The sequence below is a fragment of the Miniopterus natalensis genome, chromosome 3 (genome assembly GCF_054644295.1).
Source record: "Miniopterus natalensis isolate mMinNat1 chromosome 3, mMinNat1.hap1, whole genome shotgun sequence".
NCBI lineage: Eukaryota > Metazoa > Chordata > Mammalia > Chiroptera > Miniopteridae > Miniopterus > Miniopterus natalensis.
The window spans coordinates 74,054,949-74,078,847 of NC_142083.1; the positions used below are offsets into that span (position 1 = coordinate 74,054,949).

The 23,899-nt window shown below is 52.3% G+C and overlaps 1 protein-coding gene across 1 annotated transcript; it reads left to right on the plus strand.

Moving 5' to 3' along the window:
* Positions 1–5,919: 5,919 nt before the first annotated feature.
* Positions 5,920–23,807, plus strand: LOC107526549 (uncharacterized). Its single transcript, XM_087815198.1, has 13 exons — positions 5,920–5,980; positions 7,754–12,118; positions 12,698–19,453; positions 19,541–19,729; positions 20,691–20,806; positions 20,922–20,980; positions 21,597–21,742; positions 22,172–22,240; positions 22,558–22,720; positions 22,929–23,099; positions 23,185–23,279; positions 23,545–23,597; positions 23,766–23,807. The coding sequence occupies exons 1-13, from the start codon at positions 5,920–5,922 to the stop codon at positions 23,805–23,807; spliced, it is 12,285 nt and encodes a 4,094-aa protein (XP_087671324.1).
* The last annotated feature ends 92 nt before the right edge of the window (positions 23,808–23,899 follow it).

Here is a 23,899-nt window from a genome sequence, read left to right on the forward strand (position 1 = left end):
TCAGAGCTGTGGTGTCTCTCTCTGATAAAGGGTTTTATATCCCTGTCTTGTCAAAGTCAGGTACAACCCATGTGTGACTTGTGTTGGACAACAAAATGTGGGTGGAAGGAATGCATGTCGTCTCTGGAAAGAATCTTAAACAACCAGCTTGTGGCTTTGCCATCTGTCATTTCCTGCTGTCACAAGACTGGTAATGTCCTAGATAGAGGCTTCTCCATCATCCTGGGTACTCAAATGAAGATGACATAGATGTTGAGCACAGATGTTGAAATGGGTAAGTACTAAAAGTGAGAAATATACTTCTGCTGTTATAAGCCACTGAGCCTTACGATTGTTTATTAACTCAGCGTAGACATCTCCTGACTGACATACAACTGCTACTGACTTCCACTTGTCTCAAAATCAAGTACCAGCGCCTCGAGTCCCACCTCCTCACACCATCAATGAACTGCAACCACAATCCATATCATAACACAGTGGAGAAGATGGTGGGCACACTGACCGACATTCCCAATCACCTCTGACTCACTCTTGTGGAAAGGAGAGACTATCCTGGCCTTATTTCAACACTTTGTCCCGAGTCCTTGATATTTGGGGGATGTTCCCAGCCTGTACTTTCCTGGATTCACATCTTCCTTCAGTTACCTGTGACGATGGTGAGACCTAGGAGAAAGCCCAGCACCCCTCACTGTTCTCACATGAACCCCACTGTAATGTTACCTCTCCTGTGGAGTAAGGTACTGTGAAGGGGCCCAGTAGTGGATATAAGTAATGATTGGGTCAATCTTAGCATTTTCAGCCCCCACTATTCCCACCTCTACCCCTGTCCCCTCACCACAGTCCTTTTGTCCACCTCAAACTTTGGTTGGGACCATATTTATTTCTGGAGCCACCTCTGGGTCTTGGTTATATGTGGACAGCCTATAGAAAGGCAAGGCTGGACCCCAACATGGGGGTAGGTCTTTCTTGGACAGCAGCAAGAAGACTACAACAGTCTTATCTTCTTTAAATTTTGTATATGTTTTTATTGACTTTTAGAGAGAGGGGAAGGGAGAAGGATAGAAAGATAGGAACCTTGATGAGAGAGAAACATCATTGATCAGCTGCCTCCTGCATGCCCCCTACTGGGCATTGAGCTCACAACCCAGGCCTGTGCCCTGACCAGGAATTGAATAGTGATGTCTTGGTTTCTGGGTCAATGCTCAGCTACTGAGTCACACTGGCCAGGCTACAACAGTCTTATCGTGACCATCTCCTCCCTAGCTAGGTGGGGGCTCCTCTGGCCACTGATCCAGCTGAGAGTGCAAAGGTATAACCTTCTTCTCCCCCTTATAGGTAGGCATTCAAATGACTATAGTACCCACCACAAAATGATAATTAAGTACCATGGGAGAGATATTGGTTGTAAACACCATTAAATTTCAGAAGTGGTGAGGTCACTTCCTGATCATACATGGCTTCCTGTTGGGAGGAGATAAAGGAGCAAAGTGGTAAATGATGGGTAGGAGTTTCATAACAAAAAGAAGGAGAAAGAGAGATGAAAAGGGCATTCCTGGTGTAGGAACTATCTCAGGCAAAAGCTTGGAAGTAGGAAAGCCTGAGGCAAAGAGGCCTGTTGATTGGAGAAAAAGGAAGTTTGGGCAGCAGAGGGAAATGAAATTGAAAAGGTGGATGGGAAGGAATCAGGGAGACTGAAGTTTGACCAGGATCCATCTCCCCAGGAGCCTGGTGTTCCTTACAACAGGGTTCCATTCATGTCTGTGTCCTCGGCACAGTAGCTGAAACTTTCTGCTTTGTTTACAACATCTTGTCAGCCCTGGTGCTTGACCACATAGCCCTAGTCCCACAGAAACTCCTCTGAAAAACAATAACAATAAACTTTTCAAAAACAAGTATTTTAATGTTTCACAAACTGGTCAAATGTGTTAATAAATCAAAGTGGAGGACCCCAAGAATGGCCTGGCTCTCTGTCAGCTCCCTCCCCTGGGCTGCATCTGTGGTGGTGTTGTCTGGCTGTGGCTCCACCTTTTCTAGATGCTTTATCTTTTCATTCCTTTGTCCACTTTGTCTTGACCACGTAAGATTATTGTAGCTTTGTAGTAAGTTTTAAAATCAGGAAGTGTGAGTCCCCCAGGTTTGTTCTTCATTTTCAAGATTGGTTTGGCTATTCAGAATCCTTTTAGATTCCATATGAATTTTAGCAAATTATTGGATATGACACCAAAGTTCTTGTATTTTAAGCACTTTGAATATAAGAGCCTACTGTTTTCTAGCTTCCAAAGTTTCTGATGAGAAATCTGCTAGTAATCTTATTGAAGATTTCTTGTGACATTTTGCTTCTTTCTTGCTGCTTTCAAGATTTTTACTCTGTCTTTGTCTTTTGAAATTTTGATTATAATGTGTCTTGGGTCTCTTTGAGTTCACTTTATTTGGAGTTTGTTGTGCTTCTTGGATGTTTATATTTATGTCTTTCATCAAATTTGGGAAGTTTTCAGTCAGTATTTCTTCATATATTCTCTCTGCCCCTCTTTTTTCCTGGGGCTCTCACAATGAGATATTTGATGTCCCACAGGTCCCTTAGTTTTTTTCACTTTTCTTCATTCTTTTTCTTTTTTCTGTTTTTCAGACTCAGTGATTTCCATTATTATATCTTCAAGTTTGTTGATTCTTCTCCCTGCTCAAATCTACTTTTGAATTCCACTAGTGAATTTTTCATTTCAATTATTGTACTTTTCAGCTTCAGAATTTCTTTTTGGATCCTTTTTATGTTTTCTATTTATTGCTATTTTCATTTTGTTCGTGCATCATCTTCTCCACTCTCTACATCTTCCTTCTTCAGGGACAGTTTCTGTTGATTTATATATTTTTCTTTGAATGGACCATACTTTCCTGTTTCTTTGTATGTCTTGTGATTTTTTTGTTGTTGTTGAACACCGAACATTTGAATTTCATAGTATAGTAACTCTAGAAGTCAGATTCTCATCCTGCCCCAGGGTTTGCTGTTTTTTTATTGTTGTTTATTGTGTTATTTATTTATTTATTATAGGCTCCCTCTGTTTCAAGGATCAGCATGAGGTATATACAACTAAAGTCTTCCCAAGCTTTTTCTAATCCTTTCCCTGGACATGCACAGTCACTTTCTAATTTTTCCCCATGAATGCAGTTGTTTTTGAATGTCCTAGTCTTTAATTTCAGACTCCTAAAAGGAGGAAAAGCAAAAAATAAAGGGGAGAAGAAAGGGCTCCTGCCTTTTAAATCCCCTGGAAGTCACTTCCGGGGGGGAGAGGGGAGGCTTACAAGAAGTGGAAGAGGTGCAACAACAATGACTATCTGCCTCTTTTCCTGCACCTTTATGATCAGAAATAGCAATTAATGATTAGAGAGCAGATCCAAGATACATGGTCCTTTTTGCTTACCTAGCTCCCACAAACTGTGGGAAAGCTGTTCCAGGAACAGGTGCACAGCTGCCTGCCCTGTGACCGAGTGTGGCATGGGTAGCTGCTACTGTGCTCAAAGCTGAAATTGACCAAAATTAACTGCAATTTACTATCTAGGTCTTCCCCGGGAAGTTGCAAGCCTTCAACAGACTCTAGAATTCCAAGAGTTACATTAGACAGATTCTGCCAGTACAATTGTTGTTGAGGTGGGGAAATGAATTCCTTGTGTGCCTTACCCCACCATCTTCTTAGAATCCTCTTCTAAATTATTTTTTAATTACCCTCAAACACATAATATAGCCTCCAAGTTGTTAAAGATAAAGCCTGACACTAGTTAAAGTGGTAAGAACATTTTTTAATCAGTAATATACCATTGCAATAGGGAAAATAATCCAGCATGAACTGAACTCCACTTCTATTTACACAGAGGTAACCGAGCATTTTAAAGGGAGAGTGAGGAAATAGGAACATAGGCAAGCAGGGGCTCCATAGAGTTGGGAAAGTGAAAATTTACCAAAAGGGAAAGTGGGGATTGGTCCTTGTAAAAACTCATCTGGGTTTGCTAAGTGATGTTTATCAAACTCAGGCTCCTACTCTCTCTAGAGGCTGTGACAGGGGCCCCATCATCCATCAGTTGTTGGCTGAAACAGTCAGTTATTGTGGCAGCCTTAAGTTTTCTTAGGCAGGCACTTTAAGGAGGGCTAGGGTCACCCTAGGGATGGGGCCTTGAGCTGCTAGAAACTATGTTAGTGTTCGTTCAAGTCTTTATAGGCTAAGTTTGAGGCTTAGTTGAGAAGAGGGCTCAGAGGATCCTGGTTAGAGTTTGTTCAAAGAGAGAATCTTTGTCAAAGTAAAAACTACAGATAGAGCCTAAGTTCCCTGACTACCATTCCCAACCTTAGTTCCTTCATGCTTCTGTGAACTAACTTTACCCCTGTTATTGGAGTAGGTGACCCTCTTTCCAAATTTTGAATGCACTTACACACACACACACACACACACACACACACACACACACACACACACACACACACGTGTATGTATTTATAGGAAATATATACGTGTATTTTAATAAAACTATGTGTACTGGTTTCATTGAATAAGACATCCAAGAGTCTTTCCACGATGGTACCATTCTATTTGATTCCAGCACGTTGTGATTATTCCACAGTCATTCCAGCTTCCCACTGAGTGTTATCTGCATTGTTTCCAATTTCTATTGGAATTGCACTAAACTGACGGCAGTAAACACCCTCATGAATGCCTCCTTGAAGTGTTTATTTTGTTTTTAATCCTCACCCGAGGATATTTTTCCCATTGCTTTCAGAGAGAGCGGAAGGAAGAGAGAGAGGGAGAGAAACACCTACGTAAGAGAGACGCATTGATTGGTTGTCTCCCACACACGCCCCAACAGGGGCTGGGGGTTGAGCCTGCAACCCAGGTATCGGCCCTTGGCTGGATTCAGTGGGATTCGAACCCAGGACCCTTCAGTCCGCAGGCTGACGCTCTGACCACTGACCAAAACCGGCTAGGGCTGAAGTGTTTCTTGAACATAGAGATGGAATGGTAGAATACTGTGTCCATGAGTATGCATTTAAAATTTTATTAGATGCCATTACGGTGCCTTTTTAAAGCAGCCCAACCCACTTATACTTCCACCAACTGGGTAAGAGTGTATATTCTACACACCTTTCTCAACACTGACTTGAATCAAACTTCCTGATAGTTGCTAATTGGCTGGGTCAAAACTAGTCTTTTTTTTTTTTTTTTCCTGCTGCCCATCTGTATTTCCTTTTCTGGGACCCAAGCCCGAATCCTCAGATAGTAAAGTGACTTCTGGTTGGATTCTGTATTGCTCCCATTGCTTTGGCTGTGGGGTCACAGTTCCAGAGTCCTGTTAATGGCAGGATGGAGAGGGAAGAGGGAGTGGCAGAGGGAGTGAAGGAGAGTGAGGTTCCACCTTCCCCCTCCCCCCTCCCCAGCTGGAACTGAAACTAAGGAGAGGCTGTGAGAGCTGGCCCCAGCCTCAAGTCCAAGGTCTTGGTCAAATGTTTTCTCCATCCAATTTTGCTAGTTCTTGGTGGGGGGCAGGGGAGGAGAAAGGCAGTGTCCTAGGAACTGCCCTGAGTGGGCCCGCCAGGAGTAGGTAGAGGGGCGTGTGTGTTGGACCACCAGCAGCTCTTCTTGTCTGACACCTCCTGGGCTTGTCTTATCTTCTCCATGTCCCCTCCCACAATAATGAAGTCAAATACAGGGAGAACAGGGAAGTGGGGTGAGGTGGGGTGGTGCAAAGGTGAAGGAAGAGATGGGGTGAGGTGGGACAGTGCAAAGGTGAGGGAAGAGACTATATGCTCAGTCCCTATGCTCAGCAGGGCAGATAACCACGACTTCCAGTTTGAGTGGGGTGCTGCTGTGTGCACTGTGGCTTTCTCCCTGCTGCTGTTCCCTGAGTTGGTGCCTGCTCTACCCCCAGCCCCCACCAATGCAGCTACTTGGGCTCCTCAGCCTCCTATGGATGCTCAAGCCCTCCCGGGGGGCCACAGGTAAGGGGGTGAGGTATGTGTGGGGGGGGAGGGATGGGGAGACCTTCCTGATGTTCTGGGGCAGGAATGTTGGCTCTGAGGTCTAAGGGGAGGTTGAGGATGGGTCCCTCAGAGCTCACCTGCAGGGAGTTAAGGCAGGGGGAAGAGAGGGAGGTTGGTTCCTGCTGGTACTGCTCTCCACCTGCAGGTTGTAGGGGGTCTGCACTTGAATTAGGAAGGTGGGAATAACCTCTTTCTGGAAAAGTGCTTTTTCCACTTTGATTCAGTTTTCTGAGATCCTCTCCTCTTCTGTTGACCCCTCCCCCAGGCCCAATCCCTCATTCACTCTGGACTCTGTCCTTCCCTTTACTTCTACCCCTATTACCCTCTTGTAAGTCCCCCCTTGCCCCAGATGCCCTCTCCTTCAGCTCTGCCTCCAACGCTCCCAGCCACAATGGGCTTATGTTTCTGGGCACAGGTGTCATTGGCAGGGCTGGGGTGAGGGATCCTGAAATCTGTTCTGTTCTCAAAGGGTGGGTCCGAGACCCACTGGTGTGGTGTCCTGAGTCTTTTCTCTTCCACCCCTCAGGAATCCCACGATTCCTCTGCAATTACCTTCCCTCTGCCTCCTGGTGACTCCTCCTGACCCCCAATCCCAGACCTTCCAGACCCAGAGGCCCACAGTCCACCCTCTCACTTACAACCAGGGCTACCTCCTGGATATAAGGGCTCTAGCCCAGGAATCTTAGACTCTCCATCTCCCTGACACCCCCACGCTAGGCTGAGAAGGGGCCAAAGGGTGAAGGCAGAAAGCTCTCAGAGCAAAGGTCTGAGGTGAGGAGGAAGCTACCCTGAGTGGACAGGTGGTCTGGGCACTTCCTGCTTGCAAATGCTGAGGCTGCATGAGTCTTTCCTGCCACTCACCCCCAGCATTAGGAGACTTCTGACTGTCACTCTTACCACCTGTAAAATTAGATTGATGGTATTTATAGAGTGAAGGGTTCATGTCTGTAAACTAATTTACCCAGTGGCCAAAAGAGAGTAGGTCTGTTTTTGTTATTAACACACACAAGTAAACCTTAAGGTCTCCAGGACTCATGCCTACATGCTGAGGTATCTCTTTCTGGAAGTGTCCTTCTCTGTCTTGTATCTCAGCCTGTGTGGTCCTCTCTCCTGGTCTCTCAATCTCAACAGAGTCTGAGCTTCAGTCTCTAGTCTTCCCTTTGCTATTTTCTATGCAGCTTTCCCCTCTTGATGCCTCATCTCCTGTGCCAAGGATGGGTTCTCTTTCCCTCCTGAAGAGGAGAGTCAGCCCGGAGAACACTGAGTCACAGGGAGAGGAGCAGAGATAGGCCAAATAGTTGGGCAGAGAGCCTGCAGGGACAAGGACTTCCAGGTAGCCAATGGAGGAGGGAGGAGGAAGCTGAGTAATGGAAGGGTGGGGTGTGTGAGGAGGGAGGTGTGGGGGCGGTGAGGGGCGGTGAGGAGTCTCTGCTGAGCCTGCATACAGCCATCTCACGCCTGTAAGGTCTGACACTCAGAAGAGGCTGGCAAGGTACTGAGGGTGCCGCATACCCTTCTTCCCTTGAAGAGGCTGTTCTGGGGAGAAGACAGATGTTGGACTTCAGAACCTGAAAGTCCCCAGTCTCAAAGTGCCTGTGACGGGGGACTAAGTGATAGCACTTCCTGCCTTCTATGATACATATCTGGAAAATGGGGTAGAGAATAACCTATGTGGTATTACGGTGACCAAACGACCTACAAATGAATTTGTCCTTTCTATTGCCAATGCAGGAACTTCATCAACAGCCACATCCACTTCTAATGAGCTTTTCCCCAGTGCAGAAGCAGCGCGAACTGGCCTTAGCAACTCCCCACGATCCAAAGGCATAACCGGGTGGCCACGCAGCACCCCTAAAACTGCTTCTCCCACTCCTGGCAATAGAGAAAACATACCTATGACTTTCCTGACCTCCCCAGACTTGAAACCAACTTCTAAAACATTGCTCAAATCTCCAGTCAATTTCAACACCTTAACAATTCCGACATCCAAGTTTGTCATCAAGGTGAACACCACTCCAGCTACCATCATTGTCTATAACACCACAGCAGAATGCATTAATCCAACAACGCTTATGATCACCACTACTTACCCCACCACTACATGCATGACGATGACCCAAGTGTCTTTCACCAGTTCTTACACCACTACAGCTGTGACAGAGATGCCAGAGACAATCATCACCAGTACCTACCCAGCCACTACTACGGAAAAAGTCTCCACAGCCATAACCACTTCTCCCATAACGACTCCCAAGAAAACAACCATGACGACAGCTGCATCATCTTCCGCCGTCCCAAACACAATCACAACCCTTGATACTTCTATCTCCTCTACGCCTGGTACCACAAAGAAGACTATTCCAACCACCACAAGTGCACATAAAACCAAGTCTCCAACCACAGTAATCACTTATACCTCTGCGACTAAACCTTCTCTAACTACTACAAAAACACAGTTAACAACAGTAATTGATAAAAATTCGATACCCACCACAAGCAGTACCTTCATTACTATCACACCATCAATTCCCAATACCACAAGTACATTAAATGTATCAAGTGCTACAACTAATACTCTTACCACAACAACTGCAACACCTACACACACAGGCAACACCACTGTCAAAACCTCTCATGCTCCATCTACCTGGAAAACCACACCGACCCCTACCAGTGACGTTTCTACAGAGTCTGCCACGACACAGGCAACCTCCACTCCCCCAACCACGTCCTCAGTCACACCCACGAGCACAGTCAGTTCTCCGACATCCACCACCTCTACTGCAGTGAGCGCCAGCACCTTGACAACGACCACCACTGTGCTTCCGACTTCTTCACCTGTTTCAACCACCACACCAGTGTCGACTCTCACCCCAAGCACCACCCCCGTGTCTACAGAGATTACGACGCACTCTACTACCCAGGCCACGACCACCCCTACATCTCCCTCCAGTACTGTCACCATGGCCACAACTGATTTGACTACTTCCGCTGACACTTCAGCCCCTGCCACCTCGATCACAACCACGTTGCCCCCTCCCTCCACTCTGGCAACATCCCCGACTTCTACCACCAACGTGGGAACAACACTCACCACGCATGCTACTCAGAGTACCCCAGGCGTCACTACTTCAAAGAGCTCCTCCACAGGTAGCACACCCACGTCCACAGTGACCCCAACTGCCTCTACGTCTGGCACCGTGCAGACATCCACAACCGCAACTCCGTCTGCCCCCATCACCCACATTACCGAAACAACCTCCGAGGGCCGCTCAACTTCTGCCACGACGCCCTCTATGACAGCCACGCTCACCACCACCCACAGCACTCCAACTCCCAGTCTCCCAACAAGCACTTCAGTGACATCTGCAGACTCCTCTTCCATGTCCACCAGCCCTGGCAGGACCACTCACACAGTGACTCCCGCCTCATCTGCAACCGGCATCAACACACTGAGCACAACCACTGGATCCACCCCGGCCCCCACCACAACCGGTCCAGACTCGACAGCCACAACCACAACCCCAGGAACACCGTCCTCCACGGCAACCCCTACAAAGACAGACAAGACGACCGTCACAACCTCTCATGCCCCATCTACCTGGAAAACCACACCGACCCCTACCAGTGACGTTTCTACAGAGTCTGCCACGACACAGGCAACCTCCACTCCCCCAACCACGTCCTCAGTCACACCCACGAGCACAGTCAGTTCTCCGACATCCACCACCTCTACTGCAGTGAGCGCCAGCACCTTGACAACGACCACCACTGTGCTTCCGACTTCTTCACCTGTTTCAACCACCACACCAGTGTCGACTCTCACCCCAAGCACCACCCCCGTGTCTACAGAGATTACGACGCACTCTACTACCCAGGCCACGACCACCCCTACATCTCCCTCCAGTACTGTCACCATGGCCACAACTGATTTGACTACTTCCGCTGACACTTCAGCCCCTGCCACCTCGATCACAACCACGTTGCCCCCTCCCTCCACTCTGGCAACATCCCCGACTTCTACCACCAACGTGGGAACAACACTCACCACGCATGCTACTCAGAGTACCCCAGGCGTCACTACTTCAAAGAGCTCCTCCACAGGTAGCACACCCACGTCCACAGTGACCCCAACTGCCTCTACGTCTGGCACCGTGCAGACATCCACAACCGCAACTCCGTCTGCCCCCATCACCCACATTACCGAAACAACCTCCGAGGGCCGCTCAACTTCTGCCACGACGCCCTCTATGACAGCCACGCTCACCACCACCCACAGCACTCCAACTCCCAGTCTCCCAACAAGCACTTCAGTGACATCTGCAGACTCCTCTTCCATGTCCACCAGCCCTGGCAGGACCACTCACACAGTGACTCCCGCCTCATCTGCAACCGGCATCAACACACTGAGCACAACCACTGGATCCACCCCGGCCCCCACCACAACCGGTCCAGACTCGACAGCCACAACCACAACCCCAGGAACACCGTCCTCCACGGCAACCCCTACAAAGACAGACAAGACGACCGTCACAACCTCTCATGCCCCATCTACCTGGAAAACCACACCGACCCCTACCAGTGACGTTTCTACAGAGTCTGCCACGACACAGGCAACCTCCACTCCCCCAACCACGTCCTCAGTCACACCCACGAGCACAGTCAGTTCTCCGACATCCACCACCTCTACTGCAGTGAGCGCCAGTACCTTGACAACGACCACCACTGTGCTTCCGACTTCTCCACCTGTTTCAACCACCACACCAGTGTCGACTCTCACCCCAAGCACTACCCCCGTGTCTACAGAGATTACGACGCACTCTACTACCCAGGCCACGACCACCCCTACATCTCCCTCCAGTACCGTCACCATGGCCACAACTGATTTGACTACTTCCGCTGACACTTCAGCCCCTGCCACCTCGATCACAACCACGTTGCCCCCTCCCTCCACTCTGGCAACATCCCCGACTTCTACCACCAACGTGGGAACAACACTCACCACGCATGCTACTCAGAGTACCCCAGGCGTCACTACTTCAAAGAGCTCCTCCACAGGTAGCACACCCACGTCCACAGTGACCCCAACTGCCTCTACGTCTGGCACCGTACAGACATCCACAACCGCAACTCCGTCTGCGCCCATCACCCACATTACCGAAACAACCTCCGAGGGCCGCTCAACTTCTGCCACGACGCCCTCTATGACAGCCACGCTCACCACCACCCACAGCACTCCAACTCCCAGTCTCCCAACAAGCACTTCAGTGACATCTGCAGACTCCTCTTCCATGTCCACCAGCCCTGGCAGGACCACTCACACAGTGACTCCCGCCTCATCTGCAACCGGCATCAACACACTGAGCACAACCACTGGATCCACCCCGGCCCCCACCACAACCGGTCCAGACTCGACAGCCACAACCACAACCCCAGGAACACCGTCCTCCACGGCAACCCCTACAAAGACAGACAAGACGACCGTCACAACCTCTCATGCCCCATCTACCTGGAAAACCACACCGACCCCTACCAGTGACGTTTCTACAGAGTCTGCCACGACACAGGCAACCTCCACTCCCCCAACCACGTCCTCAGTCACACCCACGAGCACAGTCAGTTCTCCGACATCCACCACCTCTACTGCAGTGAGCGCCAGTACCTTGACAACGACCACCACTGTGCTTCCGACTTCTCCGCCTGTTTCAACCACCACACCAGTGTCGACTCTCACCCCAAGCACTACCCCCGTGTCTACAGAGATTACGACGCACTCTACTACCCAGGCCACGACCACCCCTACATCTCCCTCCAGTACTGTCACCATGGCCACAACTGATTTGACTACTTCCGCTGACACTTCAGCCCCTGCCACCTCGATCACAACCACGTTGCCCCCTCCCTCCACTCTGGCAACATCCCCGACTTCTACCACCAACGTGGGAACAACACTCACCACGCATGCTACTCAGAGTACCCCAGGCGTCACTACTTCAAAGAGCTCCTCCACAGGTAGCACACCCACGTCCACAGTGACCCCAACTGCCTCTACGTCTGGCACCGTGCAGACATCCACAACCGCAACTCCGTCTGCCCCCATCACCCACATTACCGAAACAACCTCCGAGGGCCGCTCAACTTCTGCCACGACGCCCTCTATGACAGCCACGCTCACCACCACCCACAGCACTCCAACTCCCAGTCTCCCAACAAGCACTTCAGTGACATCTGCAGACTCCTCTTCCATGTCCACCAGCCCTGGCAGGACCACTCACACAGTGACTCCCGCCTCATCTGCAACCGGCATCAACACACTGAGCACAACCACTGGATCCACCCCGGCCCCCACCACAACCGGTCCAGACTCGACAGCCACAACCACAACCCCAGGAACACCGTCCTCCACGGCAACCCCTACAAAGACAGACAAGACGACCGTCACAACCTCTCATGCCCCATCTACCTGGAAAACCACACCGACCCCTACCAGTGACGTTTCTACAGAGTCTGCCACGACACAGGCAACCTCCACTCCCCCAACCACGTCCTCAGTCACACCCATGAGCACAGTCAGTTCTCCGACATCCACCACCTCTACTGCAGTGAGCGCCAGCACCTTGACAACGACCACCACTGTGCTTCCGACTTCTTCACCTGTTTCAACCACCACACCAGTGTCGACTCTCACCCCAAGCACCACCCCCGTGTCTACAGAGATTACGACGCACTCTACTACCCAGGCCACGACCACCCCTACATCTCCCTCCAGTACTGTCACCAAGGCCACAACTGATTTGACTACTTCCGCTGACACTTCAGCCCCTGCCACCTCGATCACAACCACGTTGCCCCCTCCCTCCACTCTGGCAACATCCCCGACTTCTACCACCAACGTGGGAACAACACTCACCACGCATGCTACTCAGAGTACCCCAGGCGTCACTACTTCAAAGAGATCCTCCACAGGTAGCACACCCACGTCCACAGTGACCCCAACTGCCTCTACGTCTGGCACCGTGCAGACATCCACAACCGCAACTCCGTCTGCCCCCATCACCCACATTACTGAAACAACCTCCGAGGGCCGCTCAACTTCTGCCACGACGCCCTCTATGACAGCCACGCTCACCACCACCCACAGCACTCCAACTCCCAGTCTCCCAACAAGCACTTCAGTGACATCTGCAGACTCCTCTTCCATGTCCACCAGCCCTGGCAGGACCACTCACACAGTGACTCCCGCCTCATCTGCAACCGGCATCAACACACTGAGCACAACCACTGGATCCACCCCGGCCCCCACCACAACCGGTCCAGACTCGACAGCCACAACCACAACCCCAGGAACACCGTCCTCCACGGCAACCCCTACAAAGACAGACAAGACGACCGTCACAACCTCTCATGCCCCATCTACCTGGAAAACCACACCGACCCCTACCAGTGACGTTTCTACAGAGTCTGCCACGACACAGGCAACCTCCACTCCCCCAACCACGTCCTCAGTCACACCCACGAGCACAGTCAGTTCTCCGACATCCACCACCTCTACTGCAGTGAGCGCCAGTACCTTGACAACGACCACCACTGTGCTTCCGACTTCTCCACCTGTTTCAACCACCACACCAGTGTCGACTCTCACCCCAAGCACTACCCCCGTGTCTACAGAGATTACGACGCACTCTACTACCCAGGCCACGACCACCCCTACATCTCCCTCCAGTACTGTCACCATGGCCACAACTGATTTGACTACTTCCGCTGACACTTCAGCCCCTGCCACCTCGATCACAACCACGTTGCCCCCTCCCTCCACTCTGGCAACATCCCCGACTTCTACCACCAACGTGGGAACAACACTCACCACGCATGCTACTCAGAGTACCCCAGGCGTCACTACTTCAAAGAGCTCCTCCACAGGTAGCACACCCACGTCCACAGTGACCCCAACTGCCTCTACGTCTGGCACCGTGCAGACATCCACAACCGCAACTCCGTCTGCCCCCATCACCCACATTACCGAAACAACCTCCGAGGGCCGCTCAACTTCTGCCACGACGCCCTCTATGACAGCCACGCTCACCACCACCCACAGCACTCCAACTCCCAGTCTCCCAACAAGCACTTCAGTGACATCTGCAGACTCCTCTTCCATGTCCACCAGCCCTGGCAGGACCACTCACACAGTGACTCCCGCCTCATCTGCAACCGGCATCAACACACTGAGCACAACCACTGGATCCACCCCGGCCCCCACCACAACCGGTCCAGACTCGACAGCCACAACCACAACCCCAGGAACACCGTCCTCCACGGCAACCCCTACAAAGACAGACAAGACGACCGTCACAACCTCTCATGCTCCATCTACCTGGAAAACCACACCGACCCCTACCAGTGACGTTTCTACAGAGTCTGCCACGACACAGGCAACCTCCACTCCCCCAACCACGTCCTCAGTCACACCCACGAGCACAGTCAGTTCTCCGACATCCACCACCTCTACTGCAGTGAGCGCCAGCACCTTGACAACGACCACCACTGTGCTTCCGACTTCTTCACCTGTTTCAACCACCACACCAGTGTCGACTCTCACCCCAAGCACCACCCCCGTGTCTACAGAGATTACGACGCACTCTACTACCCAGGCCACGACCACCCCTACATCTCCCTCCAGTACTGTCACCATGGCCACAACTGATTTGACTACTTCCGCTGACACTTCAGCCCCTGCCACCTCGATCACAACCACGTTGCCCCCTCCCTCCACTCTGGCAACATCCCCGACTTCTACCACCAACGTGGGAACAACACTCACCACGCATGCTACTCAGAGTACCCCAGGCGTCACTACTTCAAAGAGATCCTCCACAGGTAGCACACCCACGTCCACAGTGACCCCAACTGCCTCTACGTCTGGCACCGTGCAGACATCCACAACCGCAACTCCGTCTGCCCCCATCACCCACATTACCGAAACAACCTCCGAGGGCCGCTCAACTTCTGCCACGACGCCCTCTATGACAGCCACGCTCACCACCACCCACAGCACTCCAACTCCCAGTCTCCCAACAAGCACTTCAGTGACATCTGCAGACTCCTCTTCCATGTCCACCAGCCCTGGCAGGACCACTCACACAGTGACTCCCGCCTCATCTGCAACCGGCATCAACACACTGAGCACAACCACTGGATCCACCCCGGCCCCCACCACAACCGGTCCAGACTCGACAGCCACAACCACAACCCCAGGAACACCGTCCTCCACGGCAACCCCTACAAAGACAGACAAGACGACCGTCACAACCTCTCATGCCCCATCTACCTGGAAAACCACACCGACCCCTACCAGTGACGTTTCTACAGAGTCTGCCACGACACAGGCAACCTCCACTCCCCCAACCACGTCCTCAGTCACACCCACGAGCACAGTCAGTTCTCCGACATCCACCACCTCTACTGCAGTGAGCGCCAGTACCTTGACAGCGACCACCACTGTGCTTCCGACTTCTCCACCTGTTTCAACCACCACACCAGTGTCGACTCTCACCCCAAGCACTACCCCCGTGTCTACAGAGATTACGACGCACTCTACTACCCAGGCCACGACCACCCCTACATCTCCCTCCAGTACCGTCACCATGGCCACAACTGATTTGACTACTTCCGCTGACACTTCAGCCCCTGCCACCTCGATCACAACCACGTTGCCCCCTCCCTCCACTCTGGCAACATCCCCGACTTCTACCACCAACGTGGGAACAACACTCACCACGCATGCTACTCAGAGTACCCCAGGCGTCACTACTTCAAAGAGCTCCTCCACAGGTAGCACACCCACGTCCACAGTGACCCCAACTGCCTCTACGTCTGGCACCGTGCAGACATCCACAACCGCAACTCCGTCTGCCCCCATCACCCACATTACCGAAACAACCTCCGAGGGCCGCTCAACTTCTGCCACGACGCCCTCTATGACAGCCACGCTCACCACCACCCACAGCACTCCAACTCCCAGTCTCCCAACAAGCACTTCAGTGACATCTGCAGACTCCTCTTCCATGTCCACCAGCCCTGGCAGGACCACTCACACAGTGACTCCCGCCTCATCTGCAACCGGCATCAACACACTGAGCACAACCACTGGATCCACCCCGGCCCCCACCACAACCGGTCCAGACTCGACAGCCACAACCACAACCCCAGGAACACCGTCCTCCACGGCAACCCCTACAAAGACAGACAAGACGACCGTCACAACCTCTCATGCCCCATCTACCTGGAAAACCACACCGACCCCTACCAGTGACGTTTCTACAGAGTCTGCCACGACACAGGCAACCTCCACTCCCCCAACCACGTCCTCAGTCACACCCACGAGCACAGTCAGTTCTCCGACATCCACCACCTCTACTGCAGTGAGCGCCAGCACCTTGACAACGACCACCACTGTGCTTCCGACTTCTTCACCTGTTTCAACCACCACACCAGTGTCGACTCTCACCCCAAGCACCACCCCCGTGTCTACAGAGATTACGACGCACTCTACTACCCAGGCCACGACCACCCCTACATCTCCCTCCAGTACTGTCACCATGGCCACAACTGATTTGACTACTTCCGCTGACACTTCAGCCCCTGCCACCTCGATCACAACCACGTTGCCCCCTCCCTCCACTCTGGCAACATCCCCGACTTCTACCACCAACGTGGGAACAACACTCACCACGCATGCTACTCAGAGTACCCCAGGCGTCACTACTTCAAAGAGCTCCTCCACAGGTAGCACACCCACGTCCACAGTGACCCCAACTGCCTCTACGTCTGGCACCGTGCAGACATCCACAACCGCAACTCCGTCTGCCCCCATCACCCACATTACCGAAACAACCTCCGAGGGCCGCTCAACTTCTGCCACGACGCCCTCTATGACAGCCACGCTCACCACCACCCACAGCACTCCAACTCCCAGTCTCCCAACAAGCACTTCAGTGACATCTGCAGACTCCTCTTCCATGTCCACCAGCCCTGGCAGGACCACTCACACAGTGACTCCCGCCTCATCTGCAACCGGCATCAACACACTGAGCACAACCACTGGATCCACCCCGGCCCCCACCACAACCGGTCCAGACTCGACAGCCACAACCACAACCCCAGGAACACCGTCCTCCACGGCAACCCCTACAAAGACAGACAAGACGACCGTCACAACCTCTCATGCCCCATCTACCTGGAAAACCACACCGACCCCTACCAGTGACGTTTCTACAGAGTCTGCCACGACACAGGCAACCTCCACTCCCCCAACCACGTCCTCAGTCACACCCACGAGCACAGTCAGTTCTCCGACATCCACCACCTCTACTGCAGTGAGCGCCAGCACCTTGACAACGACCACCACTGTGCTTCCGACTTCTTCACCTGTTTCAACCACCACACCAGTGTCGACTCTCACCCCAAGCACCACCCCCGTGTCTACAGAGATTACGACGCACTCTACTACCCAGGCCACGACCACCCCTACATCTCCCTCCAGTACCGTCACCATGGCCACAACTGATTTGACTACTTCCGCTGACACTTCAGCCCCTGCCACCTCGATCACAACCACGTTGCCCCCTCCCTCCACTCTGGCAACATCCCCGACTTCTACCACCAACGTGGGAACAACACTCACCACGCATGCTACTCAGAGTACCCCAGGCGTCACTGCTTCAAAGAGCTCCTCCACAGGTAGCACACCCACGTCCACAGTGACCCCAACTGCCTCTACGTCTGGCACCGTGCAGACATCCACAACCGCAACTCCGTCTGCCCCCATCACCCACATTACCGAAACAACCTCCGAGGGCCGCTCAACTTCTGCCACGACGCCCTCTATGACAGCCACGCTCACCACCACCCACAGCACTCCAACTCCCAGTCTCCCAACAAGCACTTCAGTGACATCTGCAGACTCCTCTTCCATGTCCACCAGCCCTGGCAGGACCACTCACACAGTGACTCCCGCCTCATCTGCAACCGGCATCAACACACTGAGCACAACCACTGGATCCACCCCGGCCCCCACCACAACCGGTCCAGACTCGACAGCCAGAACCACAACCCCAGGAACACCGTCCTCCACGGCAGCCCCTACAAAGACAGACAAGACGACCGTCACAACCTCTCATGCCCCATCTACCTGGAAAACCACACCGACCCCTACCAGTGACGTTTCTACAGAGTCTGCCACGACACAGGCAACCTCCACTCCCCCAACCACGTCCTCAGTCACACCCACGAGCACAGTCAGTTCTCCGACATCCACCACCTCTACTGCAGTGAGCGCCAGTACCTTGACAACGACCACCACTGTGCTTCCGACTTCTCCACCTGTTTCAACCACCACACCAGTGTCGACTCTCACCCCAAGTACTACCCCCGTGTCCACAGAGATTACGACCCACTCTACTAACCCAGTAACTGTTAATGCTACCATCAATAATGCCACAAGTCCCACCTCGGTAACATTGCATAGTTCTTCAAGTGTTTCTTCAAATTCATCTCTTCCCACAATGAGTACATCCACAAATGCAATAACCACCTCCTTTAGTACCATTGTCTCCTCCTCAATACCGTATATAACAATGTCCTCTCCTGTCTCCCTCACTAGTGAAAATTCAATGCTCACTACTACCATTAACCTCACTCCTCCTACTACTACCTCCTCACATTCCCTCAGTACAATAAGTACAACTTCTTCTGTCACCGGTTTTCCTACTTTTTCCTCTGAAACTACAAGGACTTCTCCAACTACGCCTTCTCTTATACCCTCTTCTACTAAAGTAACCAGCAGTGTTGTAATTTCCCCCACTACCCCTTGTCCAGAATCTATATCTGTTACAATAGTGCTTACTTCTCCCACTACTCCATGCATAGAAATTGATTCAAATGAAGTTACATCTACACCCACCATCCCATTATCAGTCTTTACTTCTACTACTGAGAGGGCCACCACCTCTTCTCAGTCCACCAGTATGACAATTGTATTTCCCACACATACAGACACTTCTACTTCATTTCAGGAAACTGACCCCACAAGCATTACAACTGACGCTCCTAGTTCTATCAGCACTGGAACTGTCCCCATTAATACAAGTTTGACGAGCACACCAAGACCCACCAGTGGGACCAGGATGAGCACCTACTCTGTAACCACATCACATGTGTCCAACTTCACTAGCCTCCCACTGACCACGAAACCAAGCAGCAGTTTTCCAACTGCCATGATGACATCAAGCAAGTTTACGCACCCCACCCCAACCATCCCAAGAACTCCAGAGACATCAGTGGCCACCACTCAGACTCTCACCACTTTTACATCACCCAGGACAACTTCGACCTCTACTCAGATGACCACACAGTCTAGATTGACCACCACTTCAGGTTGGATTTGCTCTTTCCCCTACTAAATTCCCATGTCACCAATGTCAAGCTCTATCCTGAACTTCCCTTTCTTCCTGTGTTGCCCAGGCACCTGTTACAATGGTGGCACCTGGATACAGGGTCACTGCCTCTGCCTCTCGGGGTTCTCTGGGGACCACTGTGAGCTCCAGGAGATAATTTGCCAGAATGGAGGTCAATGGGATGGCCTTAAGTGCCGCTGCCCCAGTACCTTCTATGGCATCCACTGTGAGTTTGCTGTGGAACAGGTGGAACTGGGTAAGTAACCAGGGTCCTACCCTATGCACTTTATCTCCCTGGGCCCAGTTCTGTGGTTGGCCTGGAGGCACCCATGCCTTTTTGCCCAATACCTCCATTCCTGCCTTCTCTCCCATGCCCTCCCTTATCCCATCTCATGCCTCTTCTCTACCCTCACCTTCAGGAGATGGCTGCAACCACAGTACTTTTGGGGCCTCCTCCCAGTCTGGGCTGCTCAGAGCTATATTAGTTTCTAATTACTGTTCTAACAAATTACCACAAACTTAGTGGCTAAAACAAAACAAATTTCTTATCTTATGGTTCTGTAGATTAGAAGTCCAACATGGGTCTTGCTGGAATAAAATTAAGGTTTTGGCAGGGCTGTGCTCTTTTTCAAAGAATCCATTTCTTCTCCCTTTCCAGCTTCTGGAGTCTTCCACATTCCTTGTCTCAAGGGCCCCTCTCTCCATATTCAAAACCAGCAACATTGCATCTGTGATTTTTTCCTTACTCACCTCATCCTCTGATTCTGACCTTTCCCACTCCCTCGTCCACTGTTCAAGACTTTGTGATTATATTGGGCCCACCTGGATAATTGATGTTAATTTTTACATATTAAAGTGAGCTGATTAGTAACCTTAATTACATCTGTAACTTTGGTTCCTCCTTGCCACATAGCATAACATATTCACAGGTTCTGGAGATTAGGAAATAGACATTTTTGGGGATCATTATTCTGCCTCTCACTGGGGCAGACAAGGGAGAGACCACAGGCTTGACTTCTGTGCGTCCTAACTTTATTCCCCCCCCCATCTCAGGATAACTCATCCCAGAATTCCTACCTCTATGCCTCCTGCTATTCAGTCAGTACTCAGGGAACATGAAGAGGGGCCATGGGAGGAACCTCTGGGTTGGGGTGGTGGTGGTGATGTCAGACAGGAGTGGAAGGTGAAGTGACTAGAGCAGGGCATGCTGTGTGTAGACAAGGTGGATGCTGAAGTGGGCATGGAGGTGTCTATACAACAGGAATTCTCCCCGGAGCTCAATGACAACACTTCCAAGGCCTACATGGATTTCAGCAACACCTTCAAGAATCAGGTGAGGGGAAATATAAGGGGATTCAAGGGTTCTCACCTGGAGTTGAGCTTGGACTTCTGGTGACCTTAGGTCTACAGTGGTTCAGATGTGAGCCCAGGGATACTTGGTATTTCAGATGCAGAAGGTTTACCAAAACGTGCAGGAGTTCAAGGATGTGGAGATCCTGTCCCTGAGGTAGGAGACTCTTCTGGGGCTGTGGAAGTAGTGTTAGGTGGGAGGAGGGGGTGTGAAGAAAGGCTGGAGAAGCCATCACTTGCTTTTGGAATCAGAGTTCACAAAGAGAGGGACAAAGGGAGTATGCAAGGGAATCACTCCATGGGGGACTTTTGAGATCATTTTCTGGGATAATTTCTCTGTAACAGGGAGACCATCCCTACTTTTTAAGTGCATTGGAAGGAAAGGGATTGCATGGGATATGCAGCGAGGTGGTGCATTCAGGTTGGTGGAAAGCCTAGTATCTGAATGGTAGCTGGCCTCTCTCTGGCTGGCACCTGGTCTGCTGGGTGGGTCAGCATGAGCAAGGTAGAGAGCTCAGGATGGCCTGGTTTGATAATGGCTTGAGGCAATGCAAGAGAATGACAATCATTCCTTGTCCTGCCTTCCCAGGCTGACCACCTCAGGGATGCTGGCAGCTCCTTCTGGATATAATGTGTCTGGCATCTCAACTCATTGCCTCTGCTCCCCTTCCTCCCAACACCTGTGCACCCATGGTTTGTCCTGTGTCGTACTAATGATCTATGTGCCCCAGGCCTGGACACCTTTTAAGGCTCTCTGACCTCCTTGATCTCAGGAATGGCAGCATCATGGTGGACTATCTGGTTCTGTTGGAGTTGCCCTTCAGTGTCCACCTGGAGAGTGAGTATGAGAAGATGAAGACAGTCCTGAAGGAGGAGCTCCAGAATGTCAGCCAGAACCAGGATCACTGCCAGGATGACAGTGAGTTGAGGCTGGTGGCCTCAGGCTGGAGGGATGGGTCAGGGTCACAACCACCATCCCAGTCTGCTCCAGCTTAGACAGGGGCCTCCCGGGCTCAGGTGTCAACCCTGTGGTACCTCCAGCAGGTTTTGAGAAGGGACACAGGCCAACAGCCAACTAGGTAGGTAAAGAATGGGGCTAAGGAGAAACTTGCCAGAATTTGGGTGCTGGGAAAGATACCCCCTGGCAGTTCTCAAGGTTTCCAGGATGGCTGAGGATCCCTAATTATTCGGGGGACATGAGGGAGGCCAAAGGAGACTTCCTTTGCAGCCCACCCACACATCCCCCTTACTGACAGAGCCCTTGGTGTCCTTCCCTGTGCTTGCCCTGCTTCCCTGGCCCTGAACCCTTGGCCTTCCCTACCCAATTCCACCTGTGCCTGTGTCCCAGCAGCCCTGTGTTTTAAGCCTGACTCCATCAAGGTGGACAACACCACCAGGACAGAGCTAACTGTGGAAGGTAAGGGAAGGGCAAAGGTCTGAGTGGCCCCACGAGGCCAAGACCCCTCCCACCAGGGACATCGGCCCATTGAAATTCCCTGGGGAGGATGGGGAGATCTTTTGGGGCGGCAAGATCTTTTGGGAGGGAAAGGTGAGAAGAGGGTGAGGATCTTGGGGGCCTGCCCTCCCTTCATCTAATCCCAGGGTCTACCCCATGACATCCCACTATATCGGAAATGTAGTCCTCCCACCCATTTTCAGAATAATTATAACCTGGCCCCTGAGCAGAGTGGGTAAGATCCCTGTCTGTCTGCACCTCCTGTCCCCACCCCACAGCCATCTGTCGCCGCTCCGCTGCCCCGGGTTATGAGGATTTTTACTTCCCCCTGGTGGAGGAGAACAGGCTCCGCTGCGTCACCAACTGCACCTCAGGTGTGGCCGGCGCCATTAACTGTAACCAGGGCCAGTGCCTTCTGGAGAGGAGTGGTCCCACTTGCCGGTGAGGCCCCGGCCCAAGCCCGAGTCCTGTCCACACCCCGCTAGGTCTTCCAATAGGCCCCGCCCTCCCAGCCCCCCTTCTATGTCCCCCCTCCCATTGGCCTTAGGGGGGAGCCCCGCCCACCCGCTAGCACCTGCAGGGTCTGGGCCCTGAATGGACCTTGCCAGGGAGGTGGTGAAGGTCTGTGACCTGCGGCTCCCTCCTCCAGCTGCTTCTCCACGGACACGCACTGGTTCTCGGGCGCGCGCTGTGAGGTGTCCATTGCCTGGAAGGCCCTGGTTGGGGGCCTAGCGGGGGCTCTGGCGCTACTGCTGCTGCTGGGGGCGCTCAGCGTCTTCATGGTGCGCTCCCGGGAGAGGCGCGGCCGCGGCAGAGGCTGGTGAGTGCTCTGGAGGTTGGTGGTGAAGGTGGCAAAGGGGTCTCAGACGAGCAGCCCTGCCCTGACTGCATGCATCCTGATCCAGGTCCTGGGACTACAGTGACAGGAAATGGTTCGAGATATGTGATGAGAGCACAGTGGGGACTTTCACAAACTTGGGCTTAGAGGAGGACGGAACAGGTGAGTCCTGGCTCCTGGAGGAGTGAGCGGGGCAGGGGCTTCCTTGGACACCATTGGGGCCTGGACACGACCCCAAGGCTTCTCTTGCCCAGGATAGACATATATCTCTTGCTAGGGAGCTTAGCTTGCTGCTTGCCCACGTCCCTCCTGCAAAAGGCCAATGTCCTGCACAAGCCACCGCAGCAGCAGGCACAGTGGCACCTGCTTAACTCAGGTTTCTTTCCCTCCACGTGTTTTTTCCTTCCTCTTTTCTCTCTCTCTCTAGACAAGGAGGAAAACTTCCACGTGGCCTTGGAGACTGTGGACACCAATATAAGGGTGAGGGGGCCAAAGGGGGATGGATGGTAAGGAGCTCTCCCAGGTCCAGCTCCACATGCCCTACTCCCCCAGGGCAGGGTTCTGAGTTATAGGAGGCAGAGACCTCCCAGCCAGTCCAAGCAGAGTGGGTCCCTCTTCTCACTCCCTCTCTCACACACTCTGTGGCAGGTACACACCCAGAGACCTGAGGTGGATTTGTCCCATCTGTGAGCCCTGCGCCACCCCCTCCACACTGCTCCAGACAGCAAGAAGGAACCACCTACACTGCATCCATTTCAAAAGATGACCCAGGTCTAATGCAG